The following is a 23981-nucleotide window of genomic DNA, read 5'->3' on the forward strand; positions in this document are numbered from 1 at the left end:
ACATATGAGAATTGCAAACATACACTGAGATACATGAGCTCAAGTTGAGGCACTGTGACCTATGGTGTGTGACATGCTGTTAAAGTTTGCATGGCATTTGTGCAGTCTGCCCTAAACCACCAAATGCACTCTGCGGGTTTGTATAGCCATCCGGGTTGCTGTCGTGTAGAACTTGATGCAGTGTGTGTCCATCTACCTTGTTCCCACGTCATTCTATGAGGGCAGTTTTCACAAACAAACACACTAAACACACTTTTAGACACACACACATCTGGCTTGGCTCTTAGTTGAGCATTGAGCTATACTGTGTGTGTGTGTGTGTGTGTGTGTGTGTGTGTGTGTGTGTGTGTGTGTGAGCATGTATTTATCACTTTGTGGGGACCAAATGTCCGCATAAGGATAGTAAAACCTGAAATTTTTGACCTTGTGGGGACATTTGGTCGGTCCCCATGAGGAAAACAGCTTATAAATCATACTAAATTATGGTTTTTGAAAATGTAAAAATGCAGAAAGTTTTCTGTGAGGGTTAAGTTTAGGGGTAGGGTTAGGTTTAGGGGATAGAATATAAAGTTTGTACAGTATAAAAACCATTATGTCTATGGAAAGTCCCCATAAAACATGGAAACACTACGTGTGTGTGTGTGCGTGTGTGTGTGTGTGTGTGTGTGTGTGTGTGCGTGCGTGCGTGCGTGTGTGTGTGCGTGCGTGTGTGTGTGTGTGTGTGTGTGTGTGTGTGTGTGTGTGTGTGTGTGTGTGTGTGTGTGTGTGTGTGTGTGTGAAAGTGAGGTACAGGATTTCAGAGCATGCACAGCATGAAGGCGTGAAGAGGCATATTCATATTTCGGAAGCATTATCCTACCCTAAAAAAGGCAATTTTAGAAAATAGAAGATTGTGTGTACATGCCTTTACTGAATGTGTGTAATTATTATTGAAGTTTGTTAAAATTGTTCAACTTTCATTGTGCATTAACAAAAAAGTACCATTGTATTACAATGTTGTTCTTTTGAAGTACCTTGTTGTACCATGTAAATACCATGGTATAACAAAATAATTATTGTTCAGTACCATGGTTTTGAACCCAGAAATGTAAAAAGGGTTGAGTTGTAATTTGAGTTGATTTGAGATGACAGTGGCTAATACAGAGTTAATGCCATGCCATTGTTTAATGGTGTCTTTGTATGTTTGTCTGTGACTGCCCCACAGAGCTGTTGTGTCATTCGTTTGTTTTTGTGTATTTGTGTGCATGTATGAGTGACGTGTGTAGCGTCATCTCTCAGAGGAGCGAAAGGCAGAGAGAATGGGTAAGGAGGGTGGGGAAGTATGATGTGTCTCTTGTATGTTGCATAAGCAGATTATATTATGTAAGGGCTTTTTTGTCCCCCAAGGGGGGATCAGACAAACACTTTTGCTTTAGTTTATGTGCTGACTTCTTCCACCGTACTGACTTTCTGCCCCAGTGCCCACAAATACACCCCCTAGTTCTCAGAATATGTGTATTTATGGCATCTTTGTGTGTTAGTGTATTTGGATGCTTCTGTATGTTCAGTCGGAAAATGAAGGTTAACATTCCACACATGGGTATCACTTCGCTCGCTCTCTCTCTTTCTCTCTCTCTCTCTCTCTCCCTCTCTCTCTCTCCCCTACCTTCCAGTAAAGCTTTTCCTCATCCATTGTCAACCCACATGTGTGGCAGTGTATGACCATGCTATATTGAGCACCAGAGATATCTACTCCTGTCCCACACAGATACTCCTTTATTCATAGCTCTGGATATTACACCCTCATGTTCTTCAATACTCATCCAATTAGATTCCCTGGGCATTAATTTGCTTTGAATAGATGCAGTGTTTTTCCTGAAAAATTGTATAAACTAGAATAGTCTTGAGACTATTTAAAGTTGTACAACCCGGATGGCCACGTCGATGAGGGATTCAAGATCAGGTGCAGGGTCTCAGAAAGCGAGCTTGTCCTTGAGCTCAGGGGACAAGGCATGGTGAAAGGTAGCGCTCAGGGCTCGTTGATCCCACCCACTCTCAGTGGCAAGGGTGCGAAACTCAATGGCAAACTCTGCTGCACTCCGGGTACCTTGAGAGAGGTGAAGCAGGCGACGATCCACATCTCCCCTACTAGCTGGGTGAAGGTAAACTCTCTTCATCTCAGAAATGAAGTCTTGACTATTGGTTGTTAGTGGGGATTTCTGGTCCCACAGGCTGAGTCCCAGTCCAATGCCTTGCCTGTGAGAAGGGTTATGATGTAGGCCACTCTACTACTTTTGGCGGGAAAGCTGCTGGGTTGGCCCTTCTCACAGCTGAAAGGCCAGGGTACACTGAGTAATGAAACCTCTACACCGCCATCAAATCATTCAGGGGCTGGTAGTCTGGGCTCTGACGGTAGAGAAAGCATAGGTCCTGATGAAACAATGGGAGGAAGGTCTCAGAAGTTGAAGGATCTCTGACAGAGCCTGGTCATGCCTCTAACTGGTGAGAGGACTGACAGAATTCGTTCAAGGTTTGATGAAGACCCTTCTGCTGGGCTCTCTTCCATGGTTCAGTCTTGCTGTAGTGAGGCTGCCGTAGGCGGGGATCGAACCCGGGTCTGCAGTGCTCGAGTGTTTGGTGTTCTACCACTGAGCTAACGCTGCGTTTCTTTCAAAAAATATAATCTTCACTTGTTGAAAAAAGGAGCAAAGTACAAATAAACTAGGAAAGGCAAGCTTCCACCAAACTGAGAAACAAAGTAGACACAAGGGTCAATAAAGTATAACAAGGATAACACTTAGCTTGAAAGCTGGTCACTGGAGGCACAAGGTGCATAGGCTCAAGACTGAACACCATGGTAAGAAACAAACAGACTTATATAGGGCTAGATACAGGTGAAGGGAATGAGGGTTAATGAGCAGGGAGTAGAACAAGGCTAGGGGTGTTGGTGCCATCTACAGGGGTGGAGCATGGCACGGGAGGCCCAAGGCGAGCACCCTCTGCTGGTCTGGAGGGGAACAGCACCCCAAAGAGGAGATCCCTTACACCTGCTCAGCTGAGGCAGACATTAATCTTTAGGTGCCCTCCCTCTGGGCCGCCCCACTTCAATTGGCGCATGGCCATTCACATGCAGCTGCCAGTGGACAGACTTTCCCCTAACACACTGACAAAGAAATAGCCTACACAGAATGTGCCCAGCTAAAGTACACATCAACTTTCACACACAGATCTGTGATAGCACAATGTTTTGATGCTCAGTTAGTGGACGTACAGTTGCACCAAAAGTATTTTCTTTATGTCATAATCTACTCACCTGCATGTTCCAAACCCATATGACTTTCTTTCTTATGCAGAACACAAAATGTGATGATGTTTTAATGAATATCGCAGTCCATCTTTTCAGTACAATGGCAGTGGATAGTGCCTCAATTTTTAAAGCTTTAAAGGAACAAAAAGTAAAAGTAGCCAATGTGACTCGTGTCTCCAAGTAATTATTCTGTGAATATATTTCATTGCACATTCATGAGTACTATGAGTACTCGTTCACAGTGGCATGCACACGCCGGCGAGAACCTGTAATATTTTGAGTGAACTTATTTTGCCACAGTGAACTAGCATCTCTCAAAATGCTAATGAACGTGCAACAAATTTCAAGGTTTTCACTGAACAATCACTTAAATGTCATATTACTTTATCAATACATTGCAGCTGTATGCTATCAGGATTTGCACTGCTGTGTGTGTTCTTTTTGTATAATGCTCTTAACACATGTGCACACACTCACCCTTTCTACCCCCCACTGGCCCTCTCGTTGCATTCCTTGTCCAAGGCCACCCTCAGTTTTCCTGCTCTCTCTCTCTCTCTCTCTCTCTCCCTTCTCGTTAAGAGATCGGGTTTGCTGTTCAGTCCTCTACCTCTTCCCCTCTCTGTATCTCTTTCAATCTATTTCATTCCTTCATGAATACCCTCTTCCCCCTATGACTGTTTATTATTCCATGTTTATTTGTTCCTTTGTTTACAAATACACAAAAGATTAATTATGATGCCTGAAAGCTCTCTATCCCACAGGAGATATTGTTGCCATTGGGGACCAGTCTCTTTCATTGAATGACCTTTCTCTGTAGCTTTCAAATTTTCTAGACTCACTCCATTACTTGATCTTCCTTTTTAAGTGTTCTTGTTGCATATCGAAGTCTCCCCATCTCTCTTTCTCTCTCCTTTCTCTTTCCTGTGTTCTTTTCTTAAGAGGTTTTAAAGCTTTGGCATCATTACTTCATGCTAATTTAGCCCATTTTGCTTGGTAATGTGCTGTGTATTTATTCACATGTACTTGGACAGGTTAAGTTTGGCTGGTTGTTTGGTTTGTTGGAATGTTGGCATATTTATCTTCTCTAGCTCTACCTTTTTACTAAAAGGAAGAGAAAGTCAATAGGTCAGAGCAAGAAAGAAAATATTACCCAAGTTGTGGTGTTAAATTATGTTTTATTTGTATATGCAATATATTTTGTTCATGGTGTATTGTTATAAATGTTTTTAAATTCTTGGAGTGCAGTTTTTGTTTACTTCTAAAAGGTATTGTCTAATATAGCTTAATGGAGACCATTTTTGCTATAATCTGAGAAAATTCCAAAGAGCAACTTATGTGCCTGATGATAACACATACAGTATTCAGGACTGATGGTAATTTCTGAGGTTCTGGTAAATTGAGTCTTTGAGGTACCTGGTCCATTCAAGGTGTTTAGTGCTCTGTTTTGTGTAGGAAAACACCATACACCTGAGTAGGTCACTTCAAACCTCCACAAGTTCAAACAGGTCATTTTATAGCTAGCTTCCTTTATTTGTTTGTGTAATCATGTTTTCTCTCTTCAGTGAAGTAGTAGGTGGTCTGGGTGGCTTTCAGAAATTACTAAAAGAACAAACCAGAAAACAAAATAGTGAATTTTTAAATTTATAATTTAAGGAGAAAAAACAGATTAGTGTGGATGTGGCCTAACACAGCAGCCTAACTTTCATAAAACCTCATAAGTTACCAATTGAGAATGCTCTACAAAGGCAACAACTCAAATAGTCTCTTGACTGCAAGTAGTAATTCATACAAGATGGCAAAATCGTAGGATATCGTATTACTTGGCAAATTTATGACTTTACCAGCTTTACATTTTAGCTAGCCTCCTATCTAACACCTCATTTTAAGAGGGAAAACATCTGAGACAAATTTGGTTACTCATTCCATATTCTTTTTTTATTGCAGTACAAACAACTGCTGTATGTCAATATCTTGTAATAAACTTCCCTCGTCTCGTCCGATGTTTGCTTTCCACCATGGTAAGTTATTTTCCCATTAAAATCATGGTTACGTTAAGGGTTTGGGTAAGCGCTTAGACTTTATGGATAGGATTGGGTTAGGGGTGAAATTTTGAAATAAATAACAAAAATATTGTTTGTTGGTTCATTTATTTTAATCTATGAAAGTAAAGGTCATACATTTTTGTTCACTATTATAATTAATTGTAATGAGACCGGGTTGCAGCAACTGCACGTGCCAAACACGACTCGCTGTTCATTTTGATAGAGTTTGACATTAGCATGTTGCTAAGCTAATGGTAAAATATCTGTAACACAACTATTGGGTAAAGTAATTGTATTTTTTATACTTTAGTTGATAGTATTGAAGAAAATATAAGTTTATTTATAAGCAACCGTTCTCTAGCTTTTTTTTACTCTATGCAAGACATTCCAGCATTGGCTTAGTTTGAGAAGGACACATGAAAATCTGCCTTAGAATTTGGCAAAGATTTTATGTCTAAGGTGGCAGCATTAAGCTGCCTACTCTTTTAGCCATGATCATGTCAATGATGCCTTTAAATTCTACTTGGGCTGGTTTTGGAACCGAGTAAATGTCACTTTTTCTCCCTCTCATAATTCTTAAATTAAATTCAAAAAATGAATTCTTTCTCCTCTTCTTCTTGTATCTCTCATACTCTTTTCTGTACAGCTCTCCCTACATCACTTTCATAGATCCAAGCATGTTACTTATGTACGAGTAAGTGCCAGCCAGACAGTTCACCCCCCTTTCAGTTCCAGTCCTTAGATTCTCCTTTGCACCTCCTTGCTGCCTTGTTTGGTGTGCTATGATGGCCAAGATCTCTTCACTCTCTCTGCTCCAGGACATGAGACATGTTCTTTCAACAGACACGAGGTTGCTTGTAACAAATCATTTAATTTTGTGCACATTTGGTGTTTCCAATGATAGGAGGAAGAAAAAAGAAAAGAAGAAAATAGTTGTTACTACTAGGCATGTGCACGGATGGTTGTAATTTGGTTAACTGTTCGACATGCCTTTTTTCAAATATCAAAATCACTATTTAGTTACTCTACACAATAGAGGTCTTCAAACTGACCTAAACCAGATGGGACCTGACAAACTGTAAGGCTTTGGGACAGGTTTGGGTCATGTTTTAAAGTATGAAAATGCATGCACCTGCTCTGCTTTTCAAAAGTTTTTCTACTTTTAATCTAAACACTTGCTGGACGGACATATTTGACCATTGCAGCGCATCTTCCTGTTTTTTTTTTCCCAGCGTTTCACATTCAATCATAAAATGAACGGCATATTTTTAGAAGCCATAGTAAATAAAAACAAATTACATTTAAACACATCTAAAGACACCTGCTACATTCTGTTTCATTCCTTGTGCTAGGTCTTGCTTTTTTTAGTGCAGTTGACACGAAGTGTTGACGTTCTGAAGAGGTTACTAAAAAGACTCAAATTTTTGTGAGAGCGCTGATTCAAAGTGCAATTTTCGTGCCAGCCCAAAGCCCAAGTGGGTGGGAGAGTTTGTGGGTGTATGCACGCAAACTGTGGGTGTTTTAAATGTTAATTAATTGGTGCTAAGCTCAATTGACTATTTCCCTGAGAAATAGGTAAATGCGCAAAGACATTTGAGAACCACGTCTAATCTCTGCACAAAGTCTAAAATCAGTTCCTGTATTTGAGTTTGGGGATTCCACAAGCAGATGAGATTAAAGAGGTATCTCTATTTGTGTGTCAGTAGATTAATAATAATAATAATAATAATAATAATAATAATAATAATAATGTTTATTTTATAGCACCTTTACAAAGGTCAAAAACAAAAATTAAACATAAAACATTAAACAGAGAAACATAAAACAAATATACATTACAAAACAATGAACAATGGGACAGCAGCAAAGCATTAAGCATCCAGTAACACTGGACAAACCACAGGTGAGTCAGGCTGATAGAACACATACATTGTGGTCGGAAGGCAGGAGGAAACACAAACCAGTATTTCACATTTAAATACCAAAGCAAATGGTCCATGTTTCTATTCTTTTATTACATTACATACAGCCCATTTATACTACCAAATTCTTATGAATAGGCTGTCTTCATTTATTTCTACGTTTCTTGACAGGGAGTGGAATAAAACTTTACTTCACGCAGACCATTATCTTTGCACAAACGATTTTACCAACCCACAAGCGCCTAGACTTAGCGCAGGCATGCACAAAAATACCAAAACTTAATTGCCATGCCCACTGAGTTTCCACATACGACATATCACATAGCACTACACTTAATGCATATCACTCTTAAAATAGGGCCCTTTATGTGACTTACTGTTGATAATCATTCTAACTGTGGTATTAGGGGTATATCCGGCAACATTTACAATTTAAGCATAAAGTTTCCAAACTCGTCTGGCCCAGCTCACCCCCTGGCTGTTAAATGACTAATTTCCCATTGTTTAAGAAGACTATAGAGACAGTTACTGTTTGATTTTTTTTTTTTTACTTTAATATAATTGATTTTATCATTTGAAGATTGATTGATTGTGCTATTTAGGCTCATTGCTCACTGGGCAATTTATTCCCTACTCTTTTGAGTAGTGTTGTGACGAGGCAGGCGAAGAATGAGGATCTATGTGCAGCTTTATTAAAGTAAACAAGAACGCACTGAATAAATCAAAACACAGGGAACCTAGCAAAGAGCATAACAAAACATGCAAGATCTGACAAATAAACTGGGGAAAACAAGGAACACCTGGGGAAACAATCAGGGAATGAGAAAAAATCAGGGGAAAACCAATCATAAAATGAAACTACAAAGAACTACAAAAACCTAACAGGAAACAGGAACTGAACAAGAACTTAAACATAAAAGCACAAAAACAAAAGACAACAGGGAATATGTGACAAGTGTTTGACAAATATCCAGTTCTATAAACATTATTTATACCTGAGTCCCAACAAATAACCATTAGTGAACCCTTGCGGTTATCCGAAGATTACAAACAGTTACCTTGCACATCCCTAATTACCATATACTGTAAAGTTGAGTGTCAGTTCATTGAACAAGCAACCATGCAGTTAAATGTGCACAATTTTGCTCATGACCGATTCTCTTTTACAAGTAAATGGCAAATAAGTTTCCAGTTTAGAACAGTTGTTCTTAAATGGTTTTCTGCAATCCACAATGGGTCACAGGTCTGTTTTGATATGGTCTGAGACAACAGTGAAAAAACAATGTTAAATTAAAATAATGAAATGCAGCTTATTTTATAATTGTTGTGGACATATACATTTGCTTACAATGTTGAAATTAAAGGCCAATGTCCAATCATACAATCATTTGGGCACACATTCAACTGTCATTGGTAAAAGCAAGTCTTGGACAGGTAGTGAAAAAGGCCCACATCCTTGAAAACTGTGAACAAAACTTCAATAAGTGAAAGAAAACATGATCCAGACTACATTAAATATAGATTACATATGGTTCTGTGTTGTGTCTATGGAGGACAAAACATGCAAAAATAATAAATAAATACCTATATAAATAAATGTAATAATAAGAAAATAAATAAAGGAATAAATGTCTTGATAAAACAAATATAAATAGTTTTTAATGAAAGTTATTCCTGACTTTTTTCCTTTATTTATTATTTTCTTTGTTTTGTATTCTTTAAAACTTTTTTTTATTCTTTCGTTTGTTTTTTTTAAAATTATTATTTATTTATGCATTCATTTATTTTTATATTGATTTATTCCCACATGTATTTATTTCTATATTTAAATATTCACACATTTATTTATTTTTGTATTTATTCTTACATTTCTGTCTCTTGTATGATAATTATGTGGGCGGGTCCTGCTTACCATTGGTTTATCGTAGATTGAAGAGTGTGCTCGATTACTCTTGACATGTTTTGATGTGTAAACTATAGCTATTTGTGGGACTAAAAACATAAGAGCTTAAGTCAATCCCAGATGTATTGGTTATACTACAATCACAAAATAAATGGGGAGCTGTTCAACAAAACCACAAAATGAGCAAGTTTCATAAATGATATGATTTAACCTTATCCTTTTTTTTTCCTGTGTATATAACTTCATATTTTGATGTCCGCAAATCCATACTATTGATTTCTGTTGTTATGATTGTTCATTGTAAAAGATACAACCATGCTTCATTTCCCTGATCGTTTATGTATGTATGTATACATCTGCAATAAAAAAAATACAAGTTGCGCAACTTAGCGAATGAAGTCGATAACCACACATCAAATGACTATGTTTAATTTAGAGTAGAGGTGCTTATTGATGTTTTAGGAGAGCTCATATGCGGAATGTCGAAGCACATCCTGGATTGTTAAACTCTCTGCAAAATGTTCCCTGCATTCAAAATCTGTGCGAGTCAGGGAGTGCTAAGGTGGGACATCCATCTGCTTCCGAAAAGTACTATTGAGCTCTCAACCAATGATGCACTGGAGCTACGCAAGGATCGCCTCCCTCATTTCCATGTTGCACACAGAAAAGTTAAAATATGTATAAATAAATAAATATATATGGGAATATATAAATATGGAAATAAATATATGTGGGAATAAATAAATATAAAAATAAATTAACACATAAATAAAAAACAATATGCAAAATAAATGAATAAATAATTAAAAATTAAAAAGAATAAAAATAAAGTGAAAAATAAATATAGAAAATAATAAAGGAATAAAGTCATACAATAATAAATTAAGGAATAACTTTAATTAAAAACTAATTATATTTGTTTTATCAAGACATTTATTCCTTTATTTATGTTTTTATTATTACATTTATTTATTTATTATTTATGCAGGTTTGGGCCTCCATATGTGTCACCGTGGTGTCCAATGTATAATCTGGGTCTTTAAGCAAAATCACTTGATATCCACTGCTTTAGAACACATTTATAACAATTATATTTATTGTAATATTGATTTTTTTTTTCCCTTTTGTACATCTGCACAACAAGCTTCAATTTCCTTCCATGGGTGGATCAGTTCTCCAGGCATAGCCTGACCTCCTCCCAAATGTCTGCTGTAATTAACGCAAGGGATTGAGATAAGCTTTGCTAATTAACAGCTTGGAATGGCTCCTTAGGTTCTGAGATGCCCAGAGTACAGAAAAATCTGACACCGAGTCCTTGGCAGTGTTATTATAGTTGACAAACTAATTGAAAACCCTTTTGTTAACTGAAATAAAAATAAAAAGTAACATAATTGGAAAAACTGAAACTAAAATATATTTATTCCAAAACTAATTAAAATAAAAAAATGATAACAAATTTCAGTTATTATAGTATAGTTTTGATACATGGAATACTTTATTTTGGCTATAGCATTTGATGCCTTTACAACCCACTGTCATTAAACATGAAAATGCCACTAGATATCAACACGTGGAGTGAAAACGACAAATGAAACTAAACTGAAAAGGTAAACAGAAAATAAAATAAAAATGGTGGTGGTGTAGTGGTCTAAAGCACGTAACTGGTAATCTGGTAATAAGAAGGTTGTGGGTTCGATCCCCACAGTCACCACCTTTGTGTCCTTGAGCAAGGCACTTATCTCCAGGTTGCTCCGGGGGGATTGTCCCTGTAATAAGGGCTCTGTAAGTCGCTTTGGATAAAAGCATCTGCCAAATGCATAAATGTAAATATTCTATAAAGTGCTGAATTTTACTTGGCCCTGTCTAACTGCTAAAACAACAGCAGCCACTGCCAGCTTTCCACGCTCAATCTTGAATGAACAATAGCATAGGTGATTTACGAATACATCCTGGTAAGCCTCTTCTGGCAAGGTTTTGCAATGGTTTCATACTGCTGTTGTCTGTCCTTCACCTTGAGTTGCTAGGCAGCAGACATATAATCTAATAGCGTATTCTCTTTGTAACACTTACCATTTTAAATGTAACTGTCTTGCATTTAATTGTTCAACTGTCTACCACCTGAAGCGTTTATTGTAGGTCTTTCTATGATGTGCACCTTAATGTTTTCCAGACTGTCAATAATTGCAATTCCCCTCTTGTCTCTCTAACTCCATGGTGATGAATAAAAGATACATGAACTTGTTTGCAGCACTGCGTATCTCCTACCATGTAGGCAGTGTGATTTCAGTGTGCTCCTGTCTTAGCACATGGAAAAATTACTGCATGGGCTTTTATACAATATGGATCTCAATGCCATCTTAGTGTGTAGCAGCAGCAGTGTTAATAAGGAATGACTGCATTTTTACCGTTGTATAATTGCTCTGTCTCCTGCCAGCATGCACTTGCTCTGGGTCAGGACTCTAGGGAGGGGTCTGGATGTGTCTTTAAAGCAGGGTAGCATGGGAATACAGCAAATGAAGCAAAGGGTGAACAAATCTCATCAAAGCAAACAGGATAATTGAACATTTCAAGAGCAGTAAACTCAAACTGTGGGTGAAAAAGATGAATGAGAGGGATTGGATACCTTTATAGTTTTAGTTGGGATATTAGACTCCTGATAGACCATGCTGCAGACTCCAGTGTGGAACAGATCTTAAATCAACAGAATAGGCCTAAATAATTACAGCACTTTTCTGCCTATGTTACAAAAGTAAGGCATAGCAGATTAGCTGTGGGCCTTTCTCTGTTCAATCTATGCAATACGGAATGCTGAGGAGGACTTTTAGGAAAGTGTTAGACTAATATCTCAGCTCTATAGGTCCATACAATGCAAGTTAATGGTGATCAGGCCTTTTGAAGCTCCAAAAAGATAAAGTCAGAATAAACATCCATCAGATTCCAGTGGTTTAATCAATGTCTCTTGTAGTGATCCAGTTGGTTTTGGGTGAGAACAGACCAAATTGTAACTTTTTTTTTCACTGTACATCCTGACAGCAGTGTCCTTGGTGAACATGATTTCAAGCTTGAAGCACTAGTAAGTGTAATCAAGCTTGAAATCATGATTGCGCCTAGAGACTGCAATGACTAGATGTACAGTGAAAAGAGTTGTAATTTGGTCTGTTCACACCAAAAGCAAACTGGATTGCATCAGAAGACATTGCTTAAACCACTGGAAGCTTTTTATGAAGCTTCAAAGGCTTGATCACCATTCACTTGCATTATGGACCTACAGAGCTGAGCTAGCCTTCCAAAAATCTTTGTTTGTGTTTAGTAGAAGAAAGAAAGTCATACACATCCGGGATGGCATGAAGGTGAGTAAATGGCAATATAATTTTCTTAATTTTTGGGTGAACTATCCCTTTAAGTGTCATTTGAAGAAAGAATGTATGAATGTCATTGCATTTATATATAAAATATCAAACCACATGTCATTTGCAGGATGCTAGACCTTTTCACAGAACTAGCATCATTTTCTTGCCATTTTTTTCCAATTACTTTTAACCAACTGATCTGAAGTCATTTTTAATGGATGAATTATTAAGTTCAGAATGAAGCTCATAGTACAGATGATATACAGTAAAACCGATTATTTATATATACATATATATATATATATATTCTTTTATAACGCAATTAATTCCAACTTTGACAACAACGCACATCACCCCCCTCACCACCGTTGAATGGCGAGAGGCCCCGCGCATTCGACATTGCCATAGACCCCGCCCTTTACTTGAGATAGTCCTGGGCTCAGTAGTAGAGAAGACTAATGTCATTGTGAGTGTTAGTTAGCAAAATCACTGATACGCTTGTGTAAAATGTCCCTTAAAGGGAAGGGATTGTACACTTATTAAAACAAACCAGCGTTTGTAGGAAAAGGCCAGGAATCACTTTCTATGATCTGTCACCAGTGCCCAACCTTGATGCATTTTAGTCCTTATTATATTTTCCCTGGTCACTTTGATTTTCTACACTTTCCAGATGAATCTTTCTCCTTCGTCCTGTGTTTCTCCAGACTTCAATTACTACCTCGTTCTCTCTCGTACTTCCTTCCATTCTTCTTCTCTTGATTAAGTGGAGATAGGAGTCTAAATTTAACCACATTTCTTCCAGCACCCCCTACTGTGTCTGATACGTTTGCTATCCCTCTCAGAATACTGGAGGGAAATGGCCTATAATATCACTGTAATTTTATATTATGGGGGAAAGGTATGTGTTTTACCCACCAGTTCTTTTTCCCCAGCAAAACACTACAATTCTTTTTCTTGCCTCCCTTGCTATGTGTCATGCCCTTTGTCACACTTGTAATCCTTTCCATTCTGTCATGCCTCCCTGACAAACCCTAAATTCTTTGGCTGGAAAAAGAGAAAACACATCTATATTTCAAAACCAAAACAAAGCAAAATGAAGTGCACTTAGGGAGATTAAGTCTGATAGATGCCCTTTTAGGCCAAAACAATACATTAAAAGCTTTGCAGACTTGTCCTCATGGTTTCCTGGAGTTGACTGATGGGTGGGTGACATGGGTGGATAGACAGATGAGTGATGTAGGGTGCACTGGTTGTTTAGATCAGTTTTACTATCAGATATAACTAATAATGAATGTTTATTAATTAATAAATAAATTCAATAATATAATTTAACTAGTTAAATGCTATCCTCGGGGCACCACTCTTTGATAAGAGAAACATTATAGTAAGTGACTGATCAAGTCTCATACAATTCTTCCCTTAAGATTGAGTATTTTGATTAATAATCAAAATAATCAAAAAGGGAAGAAGCTAGTCAAATTATTTCCATATGAATCCAACAGTAATCTGGTTACAGTTGGCTTCTAACAACAACAATTTAACAATACTGAAGTAATAATGGAGTTCTTGACGTGGCAGAGGCTGGCTTCAACACAAATATTCAAACAAACAACTAGGAGTACTTATTATAATTTAACAAGATTTATTATCATCAAACAGCACTGAACACCGCCAATACTATATGAATATAACACAAAAATATAACATGGAAATCCTAACTAAATTGTGGAGCTATATGCTAGTGTATGTATGTGTGTGTGGGTGTGTGTCTAGATTCGGTAACAAAGACACAAAATGGTGGAGCAAACTCCATGTGGGGAACCAGTTTCAAAATGGAGGATCAGTTTCAATATTGAGAACTAGGTTCAAAAGGTGAACTGAATTCAAAATGGAAACTAGTTCAAAATGGAGGATTAGATCGTAAAGGGCGGAGCCAAGGATTATTTGAAGGTGTAAGGAAAGAAAGATGGCTGGATCAGATCCAGAGCAATGGAGCTAATACCACGTGTGGGTGGTGATGAGCAGGCACACTAAGGAACTGAACGAAACAGGCAGGAGAATTTGAAAACACCAGCCTGATTTGGACATAAACCACGGTGCTGCTTGCTCCGCGAATTTCAGTGTGTGTGAGAGAGAGCGAACAAAAAGGGGTTCATGCAATTTAACAGAGGATACACGCTGGTAACGGGGCAATTGAATCGTTAGTTCAGATCACTCAATAAAATAACATTTCCCCAAAAATGACGATCTCACAAATCAAAACATCAATCAGCGATCGTAGTTAACATAGAATTGTAAACAAAACATCAACCATTCAGCATCAAATATATGATTTTATTTATAAGAAAGGTCACAGTTTCTAACCTAAATCTGCCCAGATATCAAGCCTTACTTGGGCAATCCTGTGCGATTTCAGCAGGGTTGTCCGTTTGAATTCCTGTTGCATTGAGCGGTCAGCAGAAAACGATCTGGATTCGGTCCTTTGTCTTATGCTTGTCAGAGAAAATCTCTGTTATTTCTCGGGTCCGGTGATGGAGAGAAATGCAGGAGGTAGTCAACGTTGAGAGAAAACGAGTGAGAAGGGAACCTGGTCGCCTTTTCCGTTTTCTAAATAAATTCACTGTTGTCTCGCAGTGAACATGAAATGAACCGGTTGTAATAAGTATACTACATGACTGGAACAAAGCTAAGTTAATCTTTCTCTACCGTGGCCAAATTGTGAGGTTAGAAAAATGTGGTCTCTCTTTGTCCAGGAGGAGGGAAAATCCTTTGTATGTGTAGATACGCGTCTTTTTAGACCGCAGGCTTGTGCAGCTGTAGGCAGAGAGACCGAAATCAAATCTGTCCGCTGGTTTTGTGGAGAAGATGACATCATCGTCATAGGCTGCTTTTGACCAATGACGTTTGAGATTGAGTCCATGGTCGGGACTTCCCATCCGGCTGTGAAGCATTCTGGGAAACCAAGTTCAATGTCTCACTTTGATCATAGAACAGAGGGCCATGCTGTCTCTGCTGCCATTTTGCGTGGGGCAAGGCCCTACAGTAACACCTCTCTCTGGGTGTCCAGGTGTTAATGCTGCATTTTAGCCTTGCATGGTGATGCCTGCTAACCTGCGAGGTCTCTGGGCATGCTGCACTGCCTTGCTCACCCTTATTGTCTCAGCTCCACTATCACCACAGTCTGCCCAAACATCTGCTGACCTGGATTTACAGCGGCAGGCTGTCGGCTCATCAGGCATGTCCTGATCCAGAACTGCGTCCTGCAACACCAGCTGCATAACGAGGCAGACAAACTGAACCAAATGAACATGTCAGAGTATTCACATTTTGCACACTGCACTCTCTGACTTGACCAGTCCACTGCCACTCTGGTCAGAATGTCAATGTTTTTGCTCCATTGAAAAACGTTTTTTTAAAGACCCAGTTTTGCCTGTGGCCTCTTTGACACAGAAAGGATGTGGAAAATAAACCACCACTGTATTCAACAATTTGAATTCATTAATATGATGTTCACATGTTCTGAAGAAAATATGAGAATTACTTGCCTGTGCAGAACATTCCAAAATGCAAGGGTGTTGTGGGTGGTTGCCATGTTGTTGTTATGGGGTTGCTAATGTGTTCTGAGTGGTTTTTAGCATGTTTTTCACAGCACACAGCACCACCATCTGGGGCAGGAGAAAGAAACACTCCTTTCTACGAGTAGGAGGTCTGTTGGGCCTTTAACCTGGCACCCTCCTCTCACTGGCTAATCACAACAGGTAAGGGTTCTGAGATGGTAATTAGAAACAGGTGGCTGTCATCAGTACCTGTTAGAGGAGGGCAGGGGCCTGTACTATGAAGGTCGCTGAACGAACTCCAATCAGGCTCAATTGGTACCATGATGCAGCTCATCAACTTCGGGTGAATTCCAATCTAAATTGATAATCCCTATGCCCTACTCACTACATAGGACAAATCTCTTGGTGTGGGCTCTCTAAAGAGAGCATGACATTACAGTTTGAATGTACCCTTCACTAAAATCTTGTAAAAGGGCCCTTTGTGAGAAAAAAAAACGTTCTTACTTTTGTTCGGAACAACACTTCGAGTGTGTCCCTTCCCTAAGTGCACTTCAAGGGTGCAAAAATGCTGTTTGGAAAATGCGATTTCTGTCAACGCAGGCTTTGATACTGACTTTAAGATTAGATTACGCGCTCATGCACATGAATGAGTGACGTTTGCAGCGCACATCCAGTCATGTGAGAGAATGCGATTCACTTCTGCGAGAGTCTCTGCGGGATTTACCTCTCTGCTGAAAGCTGATGATTATGAAAATATGAATTTAATTTAATTTAAACTGTGAATAAGACATTGTTTTAAAAATATAAAAAAAATTTAAATGCATTTTCACTGCTCAAGAGTTCAGCATTAAATCATTAAGACTTAAAACACATGATTTACACAGTACGAGGGATAACTGTAAAATTATGAAGCAATTAAAGACATTTACACAACAAGAAGAAACAGCGGCTGCCATGAGAGCTCTGCAAACAAATTATTAATGTGATAAAAAAATTAGATAAAACAGCCCACAACAAGAACACACAGGCTTATTAATTTTAAAAGCTTACATTTTTTTTTACAATATAAAAGCTTTTATATTTATTTGAATTGAAAACCTTATATATCATTCAAAACTATTTCAAACAAGTATAGGCTACTACTGATTACAAAACGAACAGAGACTCTAAAGATGAATATTCTCCTATATTTTCCTTTTTCAAAATGTACCAGTTAGTATATCAAAAAGTGTTTATATAGACAATGGAATAAACTACTTTTTAAATATATATAGGATAATAGGAAACCTAGAATTAGTCTTAAAATTCTTAAGTTGTCGAAAAGGCTTGGTGGACTTGAATTCCCAAATGTAATCAATTATCTATATCACTATTATCTATATGGGCAGGTGTTGAAGTCAAATAAAACAATGATACTCTTTTAGTCCTGAATAAAAACGTTAAATGCAATAAAGGCCCAAAATCTGATAATTTTTGGATTTGAAAATATGTTTTTTTTTGTTCACACAGTATAAGACAAACACTGTGTCTGCATTGCTAGCAGTTCACCTGTTTCAGTCATCTCTTCTTTATGCGGTCTAAATGACATGACTGTGTGACCAAAAAAACTAAAAAAAAAAAACATTTTATGGTTATTAACAACATAAGGGTGAGTAAATGAGTGAGTAAAAGTTAATTTTCCATTTTTAGGTGAACTACTCCGTTAACTGGTGGCTCATTTTTTTTTTTTAGCAAAAACCTGACAAGGACATACTCTAAATAAAATTGTCTCTTTTAAAAGAAGACTCTTAGGAGATGATGTACAAAATTTGGAATTAATTAAAGACATTATTTAGAAAAAAAAATATTTAGAAAATCTTAAATTGATTGTAAATTATTACCTAAAAATATTTGCATAAAATATACTGTCCTTGCCAAAACCTAAAAGCATAATATAAGTCACAGGTCTTACCATGTACTAGTTCTGATTTGGGTGATAACGCTTTACTTTGTGGTTTTTTTTTTCTAGATAATGTTCTAAAAAGCTTCTTCGAAGCCTGCCAGATTACCACATTCATTCAATTCCTTTACAATATACACACATTCACTCTTTGTCCTGAGCCTGATATGCTGAAAACTGTAAAAAGAAAAAGAAAAAAAAAAGGCTGGCCATATCTGATTATTGAGGGGACTTGTCCCCCTCAATGTATATTATGGTTTATGGCTGTGATTTCTTGTCAAAAAGATTAGATTTAGATTAGACATTTAAGTTTTGGGCAGATATAGGTCTGAAAAAATATCACCAACTGTTCACTAATAAAGGAATTGATACATTTTCAACCCTAGCAAACAAGTATGAGCTTCAAAATGCAATTTTCTTTTAACGATTTACAGGTTAGAAGATATCTATTAACAGAAGTTAAATAAAGGAAATGCATTCATTAATAAATTATATAATTGATACACATTGATACAACTATTCCAATAAAAATTTTAGGAATTTTAAAGAGTACACTTGAAAGAGATATGCAAGACTCTCTGGTTATAATTATTTGTAGGTGGGAGGATGAATTAAAAATAAAAATTAGTCAGCAAGACTGGGAAGAAATATCATATAATACATTCCATACTTCTCAATCCAGTGTTTGGAGGGAATATGCTTGGAAGATACAAATGAGTTTTTTTTATTTTTTTTATAACACTTGTTATTCAAAGTATATATAATAGCATGGTAAAAGGGGATTGTTGTAGAAATTGTGGAGAAAAATGGCTCATTACAGTAAAATTCTATACGAGTGCTATAAATTGTTATTGGAATTAAGTGATTAGACATGTTATTTTGATATTTAACTGCACAATCTTAAATATTTCCTAAGCTTGCTAGGTGAAAGTAACTCAGAATATGGCATAGCAATAAACATTTGCTAAGAGAAGCAGAGAAAAAAGATACTACCAAGGGAGTATATTTACTACATCTTTCCATTGATCATGGTATAAATATTGGGGAACTATGCTTCTGGTTACTACACTTTTTTTTTTTAAGCAGCTCAGGCAATGTCCATGCACAGTCAAGTGCTGCTGATCAGAAATTGGCAGTGATGTAATGTAGGACATTGTTGGCTTTATTCTCTAAAGGCCAGAGGAAGAACAACATATTTCAGTTTCCTTAGATTACATGAAGCTCAATCATTGTTTCTAACTATGTCTCTATTGGTTGTGTGCAATATTCAGTTTCCGGCTGAAACATTCCCTATGTGTTTGGATTTAAGCCTGCAGACATGCTTAAACACAAAGAGATATCTGTGATCAAAAAGAACAATGTATGTGTTATAGCTTTAATGGTAAATTTTTCAGATGCTAAAACACTGTTCCATATCCCATCTTTATGGCAGAGATAACCAAGTAAGCCGTTTGTATTGATTTTCCTAAAAAAGTCACTTTGTCAATAGTGTGAGTTTGAGGCAGGACTGTTTGTTTGCCAACCAATGGCTGACAAGGGGTGTGTTTGGGAAACCTGTTTGAGAATAATCAGTATTTTTGCAATTCTGTTTGGTGCAACTAATGGCTCAGAAATTAACTTAAAGGAACATAGAAGTGGCTCTAAGCTTCTTCCGTTATTCACATGGTCTCCAATTGTTTTCTTTTGTCTTTTTAAGGACCCCTCAGTGGCCAAGATCAGTGGTGGGCGAAAGAAAACAGTCTCCTTCAGCAGTATGCCATCAGAAAAGAAGGTGAGCAGTGCTGCAGATTGCCTTGCCTTTATGCAGGGTGGCTGCGAGCTGAAGAAAGTGCGACCCAACTCGCGCATCTACTCACGATTCTACACTCTGGACTCTGAACTGGTCTGTCTTCGTTGGGAGCCCTCCAAAAAGGATGGTGACCGAGCCCGACTTGACATCACTGCCATTCGTGAGGTTCGCATTGGAAAAAACACAGAGACCTTCCTCCATAATGGCCCATCGGATCACCTGGCTGACGAAGCAGCGTTTTCCATCATACACGGTGATGAGTACCAGTCCCTGGACCTGGTCGCTCTATCTGCTGATGTGGCCAACATCTGGGTGACAGGGTTGCGGTACCTGTTGTCCCACCCTGGTGCCATAGGTGGAGGAAGTGGGGGGGAGGGAGGGGTGGGAGAAGGGAGTGTTGGAAGCAAGATGAGGCAGAACTGGTTGGCGAAAGAGTTTGCTCTGGTTGATGATGATGGACACGGAATAGTTTCTGAAGACACAGCAGTGGCCACCATCTGCAAACTCTGCCCTGGCATTAAGGAAGCAAAGGTAAAAATTTCTCTTTTAATTCACTTAATCAACCAAAAATCTTGTGCTTTCATGAGTATTGTAAATGGCACTTGGAAAGAACAAAGGACACTTTGTTGCCCCATAATTGTTTTTGTGATAACTACTAATTATGATAGATAAACTATTATCTATAATAAAATTGATGTAATATGAAACATAGCTAGTTTTAAACATGTCACACGTTTCAATCCCCCTTACAAATTTGGATTTTGTCCTGTCTCACCTCCGAGGTCTTCACCTTCTCGACTGCATTGTCATAAATTGGAAACAATCAGTTGGAATGTTAAATTCATTGTAGTAAAAAAAACTATTTTTATTATTAACTAATTTTACTTCTCAAAAGTGTTTAGATGTGTACCACATTTTTCACTCAACCCTGTTACAAGAGGATATTCCCTGTTTGTAAAATTTGTTAAAATTGTGTGACCCAAGAAGTGACATCATTTGGATCCTTTCTACAGTATGACAATGCCATTTTAATTTTCTCAGTTTTTATAAGTGTTATTGTGTTGATTGCAGTCATCATGCTCAGCCTATAACTCTGTTACCCAAGTTAGTGTATTAAACAATGGCTCATATACTTTACGTTTAATTTGAGGTCATTGACAGTCAACATTTTCTGAAAGTTAAGCACCTCCAATCACTTACAATGGAAAAAAACAATTCATTTTTTAAAAGTTACAGGCCTAATTTTATACCCAGTTTGTTTAAAGTGCCAAACGTTTTCAAATGATAGCCAAATATATACAACATATGTCTGATTACCCAATGTAAAAGTAAACAAAATACACAGGTGCCGTTTTTATAGAACTAATAAAATAAGCAATCATACTACAGTTCTAGAGCAGTAGGAGATGAAATAAACAAGACCTATAAATGTTAACAAAGCAAATTTGAGGGGTGCAGAATTTATATGACTGTTCTAGAGCTCGTCTTTCTGTATCACTGCTCAGCCTGACTTATTCATCAATCCTGCTGAGACAAACAGCACTTGCCTGGTTTGGATTCTGGCAGCTGGAACAGTGGAAGAGGTTTTATGCATGTATGTTTGTGTGTGGATTGGACAGCTGGGGACAGGAGGAGGACAAACAGGAGCCACAGGGCCAAGACTCTAGTATTTGTGACAGCGGGTGTGATGCATCTGCTTCATGTGTCTACAGAGACAAGCAAAGGCAAAAGGGCAAGCAAACAAGGCAGACTGTACAGGCATGATTCACCTTGCTCCTGGCTGTATTTTATTCTTGAAAAATGCAAGACGCAATCTAGGCCCTGTGAAGAGCTGCTATAACTGTATTTGTATGAATGTGACATTTGCATCTCTAGATTGAATTCATTCCTCTGTTAGCTGTTTAGGTGATTTGTTTCTGGTCTGTGAATAGTTTGTTTGGACTGTGATTTGCTAATTCAGTTTTAAAGTTATATTCAAAAACAACTTCACTCCACCAACATTACTTATTGATGGAACCATACATAGATGAAAAGTGGATATGATGTGCAGAATTACAGTAGATTGCAGAACTCTCAAGGCTTGGTCATCTATAAGCACCCGTCACTTGACAGTATTTCTTAATGTGATTTATCATATGAGTAGATGCTCTCTAATACCAAGCAGCATATTACAGAGGCATTCCCCCTTTAGCAGCCTTTTCGTAGGTCATGAATTAACCCTTCCTAATGAGGGTTTAAACCTAAGGTTTGGGTTACTACCCAGAGCTTCACCCATGAAATTATAGCCTACCCAAATATGTGTTAAAAATGTGTTAATATACTCTTTCCTCTTCTCTTTGTGTTATTATTCTTAGGTGCGTTTGCGCTTTAAAGAGATTCAGAGGAGTAAAGAAAAGCTAACTTCTCATGTTACGTTGGAGGAGTTCCAGGAGGCCTACTGCGAGTTGTGCACACGACCCGATGTCTATTTCCTGCTAGTGCAACTGTCTAAAGACCGAGAGTGCCTTGATGCCCAGGACCTGCGTCTTTTCCTGGAGACAGAACAGGGACTGTCCTTGGCCACCACTGAAGGCTGCTTGGATCTCATTCAGTGTTTTGAGCCCGCTGCGGCTGGGCGTGAGCGAGGACTACTGGGCTTGGATGGCTTCACCCGCTACCTACAGTCTGCTGAGTGCCAATTGTTAGACCCAGAGCACCAGAATGTGTGCCAGGACATGAAATTGCCCCTGTCTCATTACTACATTAGTGCCTCTTATCGCTCCTACCTGCTGGATGATCAAGTGCATGGCCGGGCTGATCTGGGGGGGCTCTCTCGAGCCCTGCAGTCTGGCTGTCGGTGTCTAGAGCTTGGGGTTACTGATGGGCCAGAAGGGGAGCCACTATTGGGTGTAGGCCATGGAACAGATGTAAAGCATCATCACCACCATCATCATCACCACCATCATCACCACCATCATGGTTCTGTTACCCTACGCAGTGCCCTGGAAGTGGTCAACAAGTTTGCTTTTCTTACCTCTCAGTATCCTCTACTGCTCTATCTGTGCCAGCGTTGCTCAACTTCCCAGCAGCGTACTCTTGCACAACACCTCAAGAAGGTATTTGGACAAAAGCTCTATACCCCTGATGCTCTGTCAGTAAGTCTTGGAGGTCGATCAACCACTCTGCCCTCTCCAGAGCAACTGAAGTGTAGGGTGCTTCTTGTTGGAAAGAAGCTGCCTCCTGAAGAGGAAGGCTCTGAAGGAGAGGTATCCGAAGAAGATGAGGAGATAGGTGGTGGTGGTCCTCTGGCTGGCCGAAGGATGACCATCCCTGGGGAAGCAGATCTGGGAGTTGTCCTCGTTGTCCCCCCACCCCCACAACCAAGGCGCCTCTGCTTGCGCCGTGAATTGTCTGATCTGGTCGCAGTCGCTCGAACTGGAAGTCGCAGATTTTATGCTCACCGGGTGAATACTCAGCCATCCCAGCAGCATTCTCCCCCCTCCACTCCCTCTACACCAATCATGCCTATGCCTCTTGACACCCCCTACTGGACCCTGTGCTCTTTTGGGGAAGGGGAGGCTGGCCGTCTGGCTAGTGAAAGCCCCGAAGAACTGGTGAGCTTTACCAAGCGCAATCTTACCCGTGTGCGCCCCAGTTCGGTAAGGCTTGACTCTAGCAACCCAAACCCACAGGGATACTGGAAAGGAGGTGTGCAACTGGTGGCGCTCAACCAGCAGACACCAGGTGCTATGCTAGATTTGACCCGTGGTCGGTTTATGCAGAATGGAGGATGTGGGTATGTACTGCGTCCAGCTGTAATGCGAGAGGAGGTTTCCTACTTCAGTGCCCAGTCGCAAGGCTGTGTGCCTGGCGTACCACCGCAAACACTCAGAGTGAAGGTCATCAGTGCCCATAGCCTACCCAAACCACAGGGCTCTGGTGCCAAAGGTGAGGTCATTGACCCTTATGTGGTGCTGGAGCTGCATGGTGTGCCTGCAGACTGTGCTGAGCAGAGAACTCGCACTGCAGCCCAGAACCAAGATGACCCGATGTTTGATGAGACCTTTGAGTTCCTGGTAAGAGAGTGAGACTGCCACATCATACATACTAATACTAATATGTTTTATACAAACAGTGGCCCATGAAGTGTTTTGACACCATTAAAACATGGATTCCTTTCATTGCATTAAATAATACAATATTAAACCATATGG

General features: G+C 38.8%; 1 protein-coding gene across 1 annotated transcript in view; it reads left to right on the top strand.

The window, feature by feature from the left end:
- LOC127655211 (inactive phospholipase C-like protein 1) overlaps positions 1-23981 on the top strand; it is a 90808-nt gene that overhangs the window by 49157 nt on the left and 17670 nt on the right. The window contains exons 2-3 of the mRNA XM_052142883.1: positions 19696-20319; positions 22143-23843. Coding sequence (XP_051998843.1) covers positions 19696-20319; positions 22143-23843 — 2325 coding nt within the window. The remainder of the gene's footprint in view (positions 1-19695; positions 20320-22142; positions 23844-23981) is intronic.

This window comes from Xyrauchen texanus, chromosome 14 (genome assembly GCF_025860055.1).
Source record: "Xyrauchen texanus isolate HMW12.3.18 chromosome 14, RBS_HiC_50CHRs, whole genome shotgun sequence".
Classification (NCBI taxonomy): domain Eukaryota; kingdom Metazoa; phylum Chordata; class Actinopteri; order Cypriniformes; family Catostomidae; genus Xyrauchen; species Xyrauchen texanus.